This window comes from Symphalangus syndactylus, chromosome 19, assembly GCF_028878055.3.
Source record: "Symphalangus syndactylus isolate Jambi chromosome 19, NHGRI_mSymSyn1-v2.1_pri, whole genome shotgun sequence".
In the NCBI taxonomy this organism is placed as follows: Eukaryota; Metazoa; Chordata; class Mammalia; order Primates; family Hylobatidae; genus Symphalangus; species Symphalangus syndactylus.
The window spans coordinates 88,717,932-88,732,696 of record NC_072434.2 but is presented as its reverse complement, the minus strand read 5'-3'; the positions used below and the strand labels follow the sequence as shown (position 1 = coordinate 88,732,696).

Below are 14,765 nucleotides of genomic sequence, written 5' to 3'. Positions count from 1 at the left end.
TAACACAAATTCAGAATAGAGGGTACGTCTGGGGAGAAGAATGGGGGAACTCAAAGGCTTTGAGTATATTAGGGAATTATTTTTCACAACTGACCTAAGGGATAAATATGTATTTTATTATTACTCTTTAAATTGAATATATACAAAATATTTTTTGCAGGTATGATAGATATCACAATAAATAGAAAATAGGCCAGGCATGGTGGCTCAAGCCTGTAATCCCAGCACTTTGGGAGGCTGAGGCTGGTGGATCATTTGAGGTCAGGAGTTCGAAACCAACCTGGGCAACATGGTGAAACCCCATCTCTACTAAAAATACACAAAATTAGCCTGGCGTGGTGGCGGGTGCCTGTAATCCCAGCTACTCAGGATGCTGAGGCAGGAGAATTGTGTGAACCCGGGAGGCGGAGGTTGCAGTGAGCCAAGATCGCACCATTGCACTCCAGCCTGGGCAACAAGAACAAAACTTCATCTCAAAAATAAAAAAAAAAGGAGAAAAGCAAAGAAATCAATGAAGTTCATCCATTCTTCCGTGTTACTTATAATAACACAAACCAGAAACCTAGGAGTCACCCTTGATCACCCTCTCACCAACCAAATCCAATTAATTTTCACTTCCTACTTCTCTCTACTCCCCCATCACACCCTGGCCCAGGCCACCTGGACTCTTACCTGAAACACTGATATCCTTTCCGCTTCCTTACACTCCTGCTGTAATCCAACCTCCATACGACAGCCAAAGAAAACACTTTAAACCTTATCTTTCTTCAACTTGAATCTATTTCACCATCCCCTTTGCTATCAGAAGCAACAGATCGACACATACATTGACCAAGGCCACACAGCCAGGAAATGGCAGAGGCAGAACTCAAAATCTGCTGGTCTTACTTGAGATTTCACATGTCTTATCCACCCACTCTCCTACCTTGGGTGATACTGCCTTTTCTAAATTCATACCCATTGGTGTTCCCTTGTATTTTATAACCTCTAATCTATAATCATTAACAGTTTTGCTTATCTAAAAATAAGGGTTCAAAGAGGGCTTCACTTTAATACAATTATCGCTCAAGGAACCAAAGGCTAGTATTTCAAAAGCATTGTAACAAAACTTTTTTTTTTTTTTCAGACTGGGTCTCACTCTGTCGCCCAGGCTGGAGTGCAGTGGCGCCATCTCGGCTCGCTGCAACCTCCGCCTCCCGTGTTCAAGTGATTCTCCTGCCTCAGCCAAGTAGCTGGGATTACAGGTGCCCACCACCACCCCTGTCTAATGTTTGTATTTTTAGTGGAGATGGGGTTTTGCTATACTGGCCAGGCTAGTCTTGAACTCCTGATCTCCAGTGATCCGCCCACCTTGGCCTCCCAAAGTGCGGGATTACAGGCGTGAGCCACTGCGCCCAGCTGCATTGTAACAAAACTTTACTATGTTATTAGGTGAATATTAGAGTTTATTACATTACTCTAATATTCAGAGTAATTCTCAGTGGTACACTGATATTGCCATCCCAAAAAGATTAATTTGCCCTAGTATACATAGCTTGTAAGACGTACAGTCCACATCTGGCACAGAACAGACTCCAAAATCATTAATCTTTCACTGTTCTAATCTACATTCCTTAGTGCTTCAACAGTATCTCAAGAAATAAACATTTCTGGATATTAAGAATGGATAATGTTCCACTAACCCAAGGAGTATGACTAGAAATGAAATCTTTGAGGATTTTTAGATTTAATCGAGTGTAATCCTGTCTGTAGTCAGCAACCACATGACTTTTCAAGGCTTTTTATGGAGTCAAATAGCAATGATGGCCTTCCAATTACACTATATTCTGGAAATGTATTAAAGTAATTTAGAAGTGTGAGGAATTCCATTCAGCAACTCTTCGTGATCCTTGCAGGCTGTACGATGAGGTTGAATCATACACAATTTAACCAGGTGAACTCAACAGTCAATGTTGTGAGAACAGTGGGTGTTATCAACCCTGAAACGTGCTACACAGATTGGGGATGCTATGGGAAGAAAGTGTGAAATGATTTTTTGGATTTCCTTATCATCTGACAAAATGCAATTATTGTTCATGTGGATTTGTGGTAGTGACTTCTTTGAAAGTCATTGTTGGAAAATAAAATGAATAATTAGTTGCTAACCACAGAGAAACTTTAACCACCTTGCTGAGAATTCTGTGTATTCCAAATACGTTAATGATTTAATATAATATCACTGTTTAACAATCAAGAGTTTTTGTTTGTTTGTTTGAGATGGAGTTTCACTCTGTTGCCCAGGCTGGAGTGCAGTGGTGCAATCTTGGCTCACTGCAACCTCCGCCTCCTGGGGTTCAAACAATTCTCCTGCCTCAGCCTCCTGAGCAGCTGGGACTACAGGCGTGAGCTACTGTGTGTGTGTGTGTGTGTGTGTGTGTGTGTGTGTGTGTGTGTTTTGTAGAGATGGGGTTTCACCATGTTGGCCAAGCTGGTCTCAAACTCCTAGCTTCAAGTGATCCACCCACCTGAGCCTCCCAAAAGTGCTGGGATTACAGGTGTGAGCCACCGCACCCGGCCAGTCTAAGATAGTTTTCAAGGATAACTTTGATCATGCATGATTTTTACCTTGTGCACTGATTTTAGAACTTAATCTCAGTGATATATGCAATTCCATTGTATTAGTCTTTTACAGATATTGATTATGGCACACGTTTATTCTTGATCAATAATACTAATAGTAACTAACATTTTTGAAAGCATAGTAATACTACATGCAGGCACAATGCTTAAATTCTTTATATTGGTATCTCAATTCTATTAGGTAGATACTATTTTTATCCTTTTCGCAGATGAGAATATTGAGGGTCAGAGAGCCTAAAGGCCACGCTGTCAGTAAAGGCATATATTTTATTTTGGAAAAATGAGTTATTTGAATTATTTGGCACCAGGGTGAGTAATACATGGGTAACTTTCCTCTGAGGGGCCATCTTATCCTCCCAGGCTATAAATTCTCTGAGGACAGAGCCTTCTCCATACCCTCCACTGTGTCTTGCACATAGTCAGTGCTCAAAAAATGTTTCCTAAGGAAATCAATGAAATTATATGTGCTGAGAAATAATTTTAACTGAGGAAGAATTTCTTAAGCAATAACCATGCTCTATCATGGTCTATATTTAATCAGACACCTCAGAGAACTGAACATAAATGTAAATCCTTGCTAATCTAGACATATCTTCTGCCCTGAAAATCTGATCAAACACTAGCCTAAGCTGGGTGCGGTGGCTCATCCCTGTAATCCCAGCACTTTGGGAGGCCGAGGCGGGTGGATCACCTGAGGTCAGGAGTTCAAGACCAGCTTGGCCATCATGGTGAGACCTCGTCTCTACTAAAAATACAAAAATTAGCCAGGCATGGTGGCGGGTGCCTGTAATCCCAGCTACTCAGGAGGCTGAGGCAGGAGAATCGCTTGAATCTGGGAGGCGGAGGTTGTGGTGAGCCGAGATCACGCCACCGCACTCCAGCCTGGGTGACAGAGTGAGACTCCATCACAGACAAACAAAAACTGGCCAAATGGCTAGGATCAACAGCCTATACTTTGATAAACAACTTAATATTCTTTCTCTTATTCTGTGAAAAACTCTTCCCCAAGGAATCCTTGTCAGGCCTCTTGCAGACCAGCCCTTTGCCGGCCTATTGTTGTTTATACGATCATTGCCACCTAAGCATCTCTCAAATGTATCTAAATCTACTGCCAACACCCATCATCTGCTGCCTAAATCACTGCTTCTCAAACTTGGCTGCGCTATGGAATTATCTGGGGAGTTTTAAAAACAACTGATGCCTGGGACTCCCACTTTGCTGCCCCACCCAGAGATCCTGATTTAATTGGTATTGGGTATAGCCTGGGCATCCAGATTTTTTAAAACTCCAAGCAGTGTAACCAAAATTAAGAATGTTTAACCTGGCCAGGTGTGGTGGCTCATGCCTGTAATCCCAGCACTTTGGGAGACCGAGGCGGGCAGATCACGAGGTCAGGAGATTGAGACCATCCTGTCAACATGGTGAAACTGCACCTCTACTAAAAATACAAAAATTAGCTGGGCCTGGTGGTGCACGCCTGTAGTCCCAGCTACTTGGGAGGCTGAGGCAGGAGAATTGCTTGAACCCGGGAGGTGGAGGTTGCAGTGAGATGAGATTGTGCCACTGCCCTCCAGCCTGGGCAACAGAGCAACACTCCATCTCAAGATAAACAAACAAACAAAACAAAGCAAAACAAAACAAAACAAAACACCCAGCAGCCAGAGTAATACAAATAATGCCATTAAAATAGAAGATGCCACTCTTCCATTAAAAATCCTTCAATGTCTTACCATTGCTCGTAGAATAAAATCCAGTTGCCTGATCACTCTCACTCGTTACCCACCAAACGACACTGGTCTCCTTTCTGTTCCTCAAAAATGCCAATCCCTTCCCAGCTTCCAGGCTTTTGCACTTACTGTTACTTTTGCCTGAAATGCCCTTTATATGATTCATTCTTATTTTTCAGGGCTCAGCTAAAATTGCATAGACATTTTCCCTGACTGCCCTATTTAAAGTAAGTTCCTTTAGCTATCCTCATCTCCCTGCTTATTTCCCATGTAGCACTACCACAATCTATGATTTGAAAAAAAAAACATGCGCTTGGCTATGCTGTATACCCCCCACCAGAATGTCAGCTCTGCGGAAGCAGGTATCTTGTCTTCCCTGGTCACTGTACTGGGCAGATAGCAGTGTCTGGTTCATAATAGTTGCTCAACAAACAACTAAATCATACTGGGGTCACCAGCTTCCAGCATAGACCCCAGTAATTCTTGCCCCCTGGTATTCATGCCTTGTGTAATCCTTTGCACACTGCTTTAGAGCTGGCTGTATGTGACTAACAGGATACATCAGAAGTGACAGTGTGTGCTTTTGTTTTTGTTTTTTGAGACGGAGTCTTGCTCTGTCACCCAGGCTGGAGTGCAGTGGCATGACCTCAACTCACTGCAACCTCCGCCTCCTAGGTTCAAACGTTTCTTCTGCCTCAGCCTCCTGAGTAGCTGGGATTATAAGCATTTGCCACCATGTCTGGCTAACTTTTGTATTTTTAGTAGAGATGGGGTTTCACTGTGTTGGCCAGGCTGGTCTCGAACTCCTGGCCTCAGATGATCTGTCCGCCTCGGCCTCCCAAAGTGTTGGGATTACAGGCGTGAGCCACTGTGCCTGGCCAAGAAGTGACAGTGTGTGACTTTTGAGCCTGGGTCATAAAAAGCATTGCGGTTTCCACCTTGGTCTCAGATTGCTCTGTCTAAGGGAAGCTGACTGCCATGCTGTCAGGACACTCACACAGCCCCATGGAGAGACCCACATGGAAAGGCACTGAGGTCTCCAGCCAACAGTGAGCACCAGCTCAGCAACCATGTGTGTGGCCCCCTTGGAGGTAAATCCTCCAGCCCCAGTCAAGCCTTCAGGCAAGACTGCAGCCCCCACTGACATCTGACCAAAACCTTCAGAGAGACCCTGAGCCAGAATGCTCAACTGAGCAGTTCTCAAATTCCTACCCACAGAAACCTGAGAACATTTAAAAAAAATCATCATTAATGTTTTCAGTCACTACATTTTGGAATGATTTGTTACTCAGCAATAGACAGCAAATAGACATTCAATCATTCAATAAATAAAGAATGAATATATAAATAAAAATCATCTCTAGAATTGGTCCAGCTTCAAAGCTCACTAAATAGGGGACTATCTGAAGCCATTTCTCCTCTTATGGTGCCCAGGCTGCACCACTTTCTGGTACCGTATTTTTAATTGTCCCTAGATCCCAACTTGACTACGTCTCTTCTGCCTAAATCCATTATTTCTATCAGAAGCATCACCAATTTTGCAGAAATGAGAGGGTGCAGAGTTGTCTTTCATTTCTCTCAGTGCTTTTTCTATTCGCACTGTCCTTTTTCACTCCAAATGCGCTGCCATATGAGTCTTCTTTCCACTTCCCCTGTAACCTCCCTAGTTCAATTGAAAAGCATGGGCTTTGGAGGGTAACATATGCGGCTTGCGCTGGACTGACGACTTAACCAGTTACTTGCTTGAGTAGAGTTTTTAAAGTCTCAAAGCCTGTTTCCTCTTCTGCTAAATGGAGCTAACAATAATAATAATAATACTACCTGCTTCATGGGGACTGTTACCACTAATTGCAGCGATGAGTGTGTACACATATGTGTGTGTGAGTATGCCACTTAGCACGGTTCTAGGCACACGGCAGACATCCTTAAATCCTAACAGCTATCCTAAAAGGTAGACTTTGATTCTTCATTTTACAGAGGAGCAAAAAGGTTCAGAGAAGCTAAGTACATTGCCCAACACCACGTAGCTAGAACGCTCCAGGCCTGCGGTGTTGCCATGCCTGAATGCTGTCCAGTGCTTCCCGCTGCCCACACTGTATCACTGCAACAGTGAGCTGCTCTTCTCACCTGCAGTCCATGCCTTCTCCAACCCATCCTGAGCAGAGCTGACAGACTCATGTCCTCTAAAGCTGCCTGGGTCACTCCCTTGACTATGATCCTACACTGGCTCTGGTTGTCCAAATTCAGCTTCCCAAACTCCTTCAGCTGCTCTTCGGTTCGGGTATTCTCTCCTACTCCTCTGCCAATCTGCATGTCATCATTCTACTGTGCCCAGCCAAGCCAGCGTTTTCCTCACTGGAGTTCTCTCTGCCCCATTCCTGCACTCTGCTCTCCTGGCTGCTCTAGGCCCCAGTGATCTCATCTTTTTTTTTTTTTTTTTTTTTTTTGAGACGGAGTCTCTGTTGCCCAGGCTGGAGTGCAGTGGCGCGATCTCGGCTCACTGCAACCTCCACCTCCTGGGTTCAAGCAATTCTCCTGCCTCAGCCTCCCGAGTAGCTGGGATTATAGGTGTGTGCCATCACACCCAGCTAATTTTTGTATTTTTAGTAGAGATGGGGTTTTGCCATGTTGGTCAGGCTGGTCTCGAACTTCTCACCTCAGGTGATCCTCCCGCTTTGGCCTCGCAAGGGCTGGGATTACAGGCGTGAGCCTGTGCCTGGCCTCATCTTTCAACTCCTGCACCTCTATTTGGTATTTAGTCAGTTCTCAAGCCTCATCTTCCCAATTGGATTGTGAGTTGCCCGCAGGACTGAAATCACCTCCTGGACTTTCTATGTCCCGGCACAATACATAGTAGGTGGTGAGTATTTCATTGCTTTGCTAAAATTTATTTAGCTCCATAGGTTTGGAAAGAATTAAAAACTGTTTTCTAAACTAAGCACGGGAGAACGCCTTTTGTGTCTGTCTGTCTATGAGATCTCCTCATAGCAGAGGAGTTGCAAAGAAGGTCCTGTTGCAGGTCACTTTGGAAACTGGAGGCGCACCTGGATTTCCTTATGCAAAGGAAACAGATTTCAAACTCCCAGTTGGTGTTGAAAGGACAATGTGCTCAGCCAGTTCTGTGGGGACCGGACCCCACTGATGTTTTCTGATCACCTCTTCTTTTTAGCCACTCCTCAACCCCCAGCAACTTCTACTGCCCCAAGCCTCATACTTCCTTCAGCCCTAACCCATGTCCAGCTAATCCCCAGTTTCCATTGCCACAGCTCCCCAGGGCTCCTTGGGACAGCAACCCCTACCACTCTGTACACCCTGCCAGCATCTCCTTTCCCAGTGACCTTGACCTCAGCCCCAGCCTCCTCCCCAGCCCCTCAGCTCCCACTGTGGTCAGGCTCCAGTTGTCTCGGAGCCTCCAGAACCCAGCTTTGCCCTGCTTGAAGCCTCTCATCCCAAACCCCTGCTGGCGACCTCTGGCCCCCACGGCGGTTCCATCTATTGCCACCCCTACCCCTGGCTCAACTCCCCCAAGATCCACCTCTCCTGCCCTCTTTCTGATCTTCCTGGTGGCTGCATTTGCTGTTCCCTGGGGCCCAGGGGCCCAGCCCAGGCCATCTCCTCTGGCATTCCATATTTTAAGTAAATAGAAAGAGACTCTCTTTAAAGAAAACTATTAAATAAATAGTAGTACAGGTGACGCTCAGGTGTGACAGAGGCTCTGTAGCTTCCGAGTCAAGCACGGCTTGAAATGACCTGGGGCTGAATTCTGCTTCTCCTACCACCTGGCTGTGTGACCTGGGGCTAGTTAATAAACTGCCTCTGATTTGTCTTTGCCTACTGTAAAATTGGGAAAGTAGTAGGACTTTACTTCAGGGAGCTGCTTTCAGGACTAAATATGTGCCTGCCACAGTGTAAGAGCCTCCAAAATATTGAAGTTTACTCATTTTAAAAGTCTGTTGGCCAGGTGCAGTGGCTCACGCCTGTAATCCCACCACTTTGGGAGGCCAAGGCGGGCGGATCACTTCAGATCAGGAGTTTGAGACCAGCCTGGCCAACATGGTGAGACCCCGTCTCCACTAAAAATACAAAAATTAGCTGGGCGTGGTGGCGCATGCCTGTAATCCCAGTTACTTGGGAGGCTGAGGCAGGAGAATCGCTTGAACCCAGAAGGTGGAGGTTCCAGATGGTGCCACTGCACTCCAGCCTGGGCGACAGAGTGAAACTCCATCTCAAAATAAAAAAAAAAAGAAAAAGTCTGTCAATGAAGTAATTCATCCCAAGAACTAAAATTCAAAGCACCAATGACAGCAGGAACACAAGCAATGCTTAAACTGGTGTCTACATGTCCTCCGACAAGGTCCTATACGTAGGGGAGCCTCAGTCCCTGTCAGTATTTTTTTTTTTTTTTTTTCTTGAGACAGAGTTTTGCTCCTGTTGCCCAGGCTGGAGTGCAGTCACACGATCTCGGCTCACGGCAACCTCCGCCTCCTAGGTTCAAGTGATTCTCCTGCCTCAGCCTCCTGAGTAGCTGGGATTACAAGCATGCACCACCACTTTGTATTTTTAGTAGAGACAGGGTTTCTCCATGTTGGGCAGGCTGGTCTTGAACTTCTGACCTCAGGTGATCCGCCTGCCTCAGCCTCCCAAAGTGCCAGGATTACAGACGTGAGCCACCGCACCTGGCCCCCTTTCAGTGTTTTTTTACATGCTGCAGCCTCACATATTACAAGGGGAACTTAGAATTTTTGAAACATGCCTCCAAATGTCAAATCATTGTCATAACGTTTGAAATCGGGAATAAGAAAAGTTCCCTTAACAGTACGTTTAGGCACAATAATGATTTTGTCATGTGACAAGAGGCTCATTGAAGAGTGGTCAACCAGGTGTGGTGGCTCACACCTGTAATCCCAGCACTTTGAGAAGCTGAGGCAGGAGGATTGCTTGAGGCCAGGAGTTTGAGGCCAGCCTGGGCAACAAAGCGAGACCCTCATCTCTATAAAAAAGAGTTAAACAATTAGCTGGATGCAGTGACTTATGCCTGTAGTCTCAGCCACTTAGGAGACTGAGCCAGGAGGATTGCTTTAGGCCAGGAGTTCAAGACCAGCCTGGGCAACATAGCAAGACCATGTCTCTAATTTAAAAAAAATAATAAAAAGATAAAAAGAAAGAGTGGTCAGACTTGAGACTGTGTGTTAATGAGGATGTACGCATTTCCATCCCTGAAGTCTCCTCTGCAGGGAGCTAGGTAGGGAGGAGCCTTGGGAGGCCCCCTAAATTCTTCCTGCACCCAGAGACACACACACACACACATACACACATATCCATGCCTCCACCTCGACTGGTCCCAAACAGGCTCCCTGAGACAGCAAGTCCACAGGAGATGCTGATCGGTGGCCCAGGCAAGGTTAATCTCAGAGAGTTAAGAGCAGTTGGCCTGACTTACCAATCTCGTAAAACGGCAGAGAATAGTCTCTTCGGTAACTGGTTTCTTTATACCATGGCTCAGCAGGCTTTGAATGTCTTCGAAAACAAATATATTGAATGAGCGTTTGTTGGTCTAATTGAGGCTGATAGTGATATTTTCTCTTGGGTGGAATTGTCAAGTCTATGAGCGGTCTAAATGGAAATAGAAATAGTTTGCTGAAAACCCAGTAGAAAAAAGCAGTCCATTTTCTCATCAGCTGGAATCCATTCCCTGGAAATAGCCATGAGGCTAGCAGAGAGGATTGGCAAGACCCCCATAGCTCTACGACCAGCCCTGGCAAAGCTGCAGTAGATGGTTCAGGGACTTCTGTTCCCCGTTCTTCCCTTTAGCATCCCTCCTCCTCTCCAACGACAGGTCCTAGGAGGTGATGCACATCACGCTCTCCACTAGATCCGCCCATGCATAGCCACTCCCCGCGCTCCAGAGGTCCCTGGTGCCCTTTCCCAGTGTAACTGTTCTGCGGATGTTTGTTGCTTCACGGAACCAGTGCAGGCCTGGTGTGGTGGCTCATGCCTGTAATCCCAGCATTTTTGGAGGCTGATGGGGGCAGATCGCTTGAGCTCAGGAGTTCGAGGCCAGCCTGAGCAACATGGCAAAAGCCTGTCTCTACAAAAAAATACAAAAATTAGCCAGGCGTGGTGGTGCACACCTGTAGTCCTAGCTACTAGGGAGGCTTACGTAGGAGGATCCCTTGAGCCCGGGAGGCAGAGGTTGCAGTGAGCCGAGACTGAGCCTGGGTGACAGAGCCAGACCCTGTCTCAAAGAAATAAATAAAATAAAATAAAATAGGAATCAATACATCTGGTTAGACTAACCACTATGTGCCTCTTGGGGTTTGATGGACCTGAAATCAGTTATAACATTCCTGTACCCCTACTCAAATAGGTATCCCTTGGAAAAGAAAATCAAAGAACAACCAAAATGTAGTGGCAAAATACCGCTTGTGGCAGTATACTTTCATTGGTCCAGCTTGGGTGGTATATATTAAGACCTTGAAAATCTGCACATATTTTGTCCCAACAATTAGGATGTCAACAAAGACTTAGCTCTAAGAATGCTTGTCAAAGTGTTTTTATGATAATAAAAAGAGTGGGACAACTTGCATGTAAAAAAATAGGAAATTATTTAGACAATGACACAGAAATATGTGGGAATGCCATGCCACCATTAAAAGTGATGCTGTGGCCGGGCGCGGTGGCTCGCGCCTGTAATCCCAGCACTTTGGGAGGCCGAGGCGGGCAGATCACGAGGTCAGGAGATCGAGACCATCGTGGCTAACACAGTGAAACCCCGTCTCTACTAAAAATACAAAAAAGAATTAGCCGGGCATGGTGGTGGGTGCCTGTAGTCCCAGCTACTCGGGAGGCTGAGGCAGGAGAATGGCATGAACCTGGGGGCGGAGCTTGCAGTGAGCCGAGATGGCACCACTGCACTCCAGCCTGGGAGGCAGCGAGACTCCGTCTCAAAAAAAAAAATAAAGTGATGCTGTACAGCTGGGTGCAGTGGCTCATGCCTGTAATCCCATCACTATGGGAGGCCGAGGTTGGCGGATCACCTGAGGTCAGGAGTTCAAGACCAGCCTGGCCAACATGGTGAAACCTCGTCTCTACTAATAATACAAAATTAGCCGAGTGTGATAGTGGCCGCCTGTAATCCCAGCTACTCGGGAGGCTGAGGCAGGAGAATCGCTTAAACCCAAAGGCAGAGGTTGCAGTGAGCCGAGATCACGCCACTGCGCTTCAGCCTGGGCAACAAGAGCAAGACTCCATCTAAAAAAAAAAAAAAAAAAAAATGCTGTAGTAGGATTATAACTTTTGATACGGAAAAAAGTCCACGATACATTATTAAATTTAAACAAAGATTTCAATTGAATTATGCATTGAATTGAATTGAATTGAATTCATTCAAATGAATTAAATGGATAAATCGTATGGTATGTGAATTATCTCAATGCAGCTATTACCAAAAATAAAAACAAAAAGGTTTCAAAATACCCATCCCGTCCTATTTTGATGTAGATCTGGACGATTCTGCGGCATTATCTCTGGGGGATGATATTGTGGGTAATTTTCAATCATTCCGTTTTTGACTGTAAATGTTTTCTAAATGTTCTCATAAACGTTTATGTTTTTAAACTATAAAATAGATGAGATGAGCTGCTGTTGATGTGAAAAATACTAAGTGTTGGCTGAGATTTAGGAACGCCTAAATCTAAACGAGGTGAGTAGCCTTCTGTGAGTACATCACTGTAAACTCATCACACTTAGAGGGGAGATTAAGACTGCTTCATCATCAGTTATGTTTGCCTGATTGGGTAACCTTGATTGTGATGGGCCTTCTTTAAGAAGGAATGTGTTAGCAGAAACGGAGAGGCTGTGCCTGATGTTCAGAAAAAGCAAGAGCAAGAATCTGATCATGCTTGTGGGGTACTGAATGCGGAGAGATGCTGGATGATTGGAAGGTGCTCTATTGTGGATGGGCCTAAAGAATCGTTGAGAATACCCACCCACTTCTACTTGTTCTTATTTCATGCTTAACAGGTACCTGACCTTTTAAAGTAGGTGCCTTAAATGATGGGTGAGAGTACTCCTTTTCCCACAAAAGAATGTCTCCCGCAACACAAAATAAGGTCAAAGTGCCTATGCGCTGGTTGCAATGGCTCATGCCTGTAATCCCAGCACTTTGGGAGGCCAAGGTGGGCAGATCACTTGAGGCCAGAAGTTCAAGACCAGCCTGGCCAACATGGTGAAACCCTATCTCTACTAAAAATACAAATAAAATTAGCTGGGTATGGTAACGTGTGCCTGTAGTCTCAGCTACTGGGGAGGCTGAGGCATGAGAATTGCTCGAACCCGGGAGGTGGAGGTTGTGGTGAGCCAAGATCTCGCCACTGCACTCCAGCCTGGGCAACAGAACAAGACCTTTTCTCAAAACAGATATAAAATAAGAATAATCTCACCACTCATTAAAAACAAAACAAAACAAAACATTAACAGTTTGGTGTATTTCCTTGCAAACCTCTTCTATCCATTAAATAATACTTATTTTTGCTGTCATCAGTATTATGAGGAGTCGTGTATCTTCCCCCCGCCCACCCCTTTTCATCATTGTAGCTTTTGTGACATTCTTGGACATTGAGATTGAGGAGGGTGTCTCACCTGGGAGCTCTCTTTGCACTGTGATCAAAATGGAGTCTTGCCAGCTGCCCAGGGTAATAGCCTTGCACGTCTCTTCCTTGGTGAGCAATGAATATACTGGAACAGAACGTGAGGAAGTGAGAAGAAAGCCATTCCTACAATTAGTTCATTCCAGAAGAATGCCAGCTGCGGCATAATACAAAACGTATTTGGTCTTTGTCCCCAGTTCCTGGCACTGAGCCCCTAAAACCCATGGAATTTCCTGATAAGAGTCTTTTTCATGCATAACCAGCCCTTTTCTACCATAGCTGAGTGTATGGGCCTTGCAGGCCTCCCTCCTCCCACCACAACCTCCCGCATCTGTGATAAAATGTTATTTATGTTCAGGATTCATAAGGAAATATTTAACATATCAGGTATTAGGTTCAAAATATTAGGAAAAAAATAAATAAGTGGATATATAAAACCAGTGGGTGGGCAAGCATATTTCTGGAATAAAATGAAATTAAATGAAAAGAAAAACAAAAAATAAGAAAGAAAGAAAACCAATGGGGCAAATGTTGATAACAGTTGAAATGTGGGAATCGGGCTGGGCGCAGTGGCTCACACCTGTAACCCCAGCACCTTGGGAGGCCAAGGTGGGCGGATCACTTGGGGTCAGGAGTTCGAGACCAACCTGGCCAACACGGTGAAACCCCGTCTCAAATAGTTGGACGTGGTGGCACATGCCTGTAATCCCAGCTACTGGGAAGGCTGAGCCAGGAGAATTGCTTGAACTCGGGAGGCAGAAGTTGCAGTGAGCTGAGATTGTGCCGCTGCACTCCAGCCTGGGCAACAGTGCAAGACTCTGTCTCAAAAAAAAAAAAAGAAAAAGAAAAAGAAATGTGGAAATCTGTAAATGGAGGGCTCTGTCTGAAAAAAGTACATAAAAATAAAAATAATAAATGTGGGAATTGGTAAATGGGAACTCATTATACTGGTTTTTCTACTTTTGATGTTTACAAAATTTCGTCTTTTTTTTTAACTGTAACAAATAAGTCTGTAAAGACTAAACATGAAGCAGCACTGTGATGTCAAAGCACGAGGCGCTTGCAAGCCTGGGAGGGGGACTCGAACCCTGTCTAGAGGCTGGATTTTGAGGATTTTTGGGAGCATCATTGAGCTAACGTGTGGGGACTGGGAGGGAGCACTTCTGTGGGGTGAACGTAAGAGGGAGTGGGACAAAGGTGGGTGGTACAAGTGGAATACAACAGGGCTGAGGGAGACCAGGCTGGAGGGCAATGGTGCTCAGGTTTTATGCTTTAAAATACATCTCATTTTATTTTATTGTATTTATTTATTTATTTTGAGACGGAGTCTCACTCTGTCACGCAGGCTGGAGTGCAGTGGCGCAATCTCGGCTCACTGCAACCTCTGCCTCCTGAGTTCAAGTGATTCTCTTGCCTCAGCCTCTCTAGTAGCTGGGATTACAGGTGCCCACCACCACACCGGGTTAATTTTTGTATTTTTAGAAGGATGGGTTTCACCATGGTGGCTAGGGTGGTCTCAAACTCCTGGCCTCAACTTATCTGCCCACCTTGGCCTCCCAAAGTGCCGGGATTACAGGCATGAGCTACTGCACCCGGCCAGAAATACATCTCATTTTATAGTACATTGCTTTTCCTTTTATATTATCGTTATAAAACTGTAATGAGATAGGTTGGTGTAAAACTAACTGCGGTTTTTGCTATGACTTTCAATGGCAAAAACTGCAATTACTTTTGCACCAACCTAATATTTTTAAATTATATGTGGTTGGTT

The 14,765-nt window shown here is 45.1% G+C and overlaps 1 protein-coding gene across 5 annotated transcripts in view; it reads right to left on the bottom strand.

Annotated features, from left to right (window-relative positions):
- Positions 1 to 14,765, bottom strand: part of SPMIP3 (sperm microtubule inner protein 3) — a 38,101-nt gene that overhangs the window by 1,442 nt on the left and 21,894 nt on the right. For 3 of the 5 annotated variants that reach the window (XM_055233587.2, XM_055233586.2, XM_063613564.1), the window contains 2 exons: positions 12,987 to 13,082; positions 9,787 to 9,959 (listed from right to left, as the gene is read on the bottom strand). In XM_055233587.2, the coding sequence (XP_055089562.1) occupies positions 9,787 to 9,959; positions 12,987 to 13,082 (269 nt within the window). Of the gene's footprint in view, positions 1 to 9,786; positions 9,960 to 10,086; positions 10,435 to 12,986; positions 13,083 to 14,765 lie in introns of those variants that run through there. The other 2 variants (XM_055233588.2, XM_063613565.1) reach the window with 2 other exon arrangements.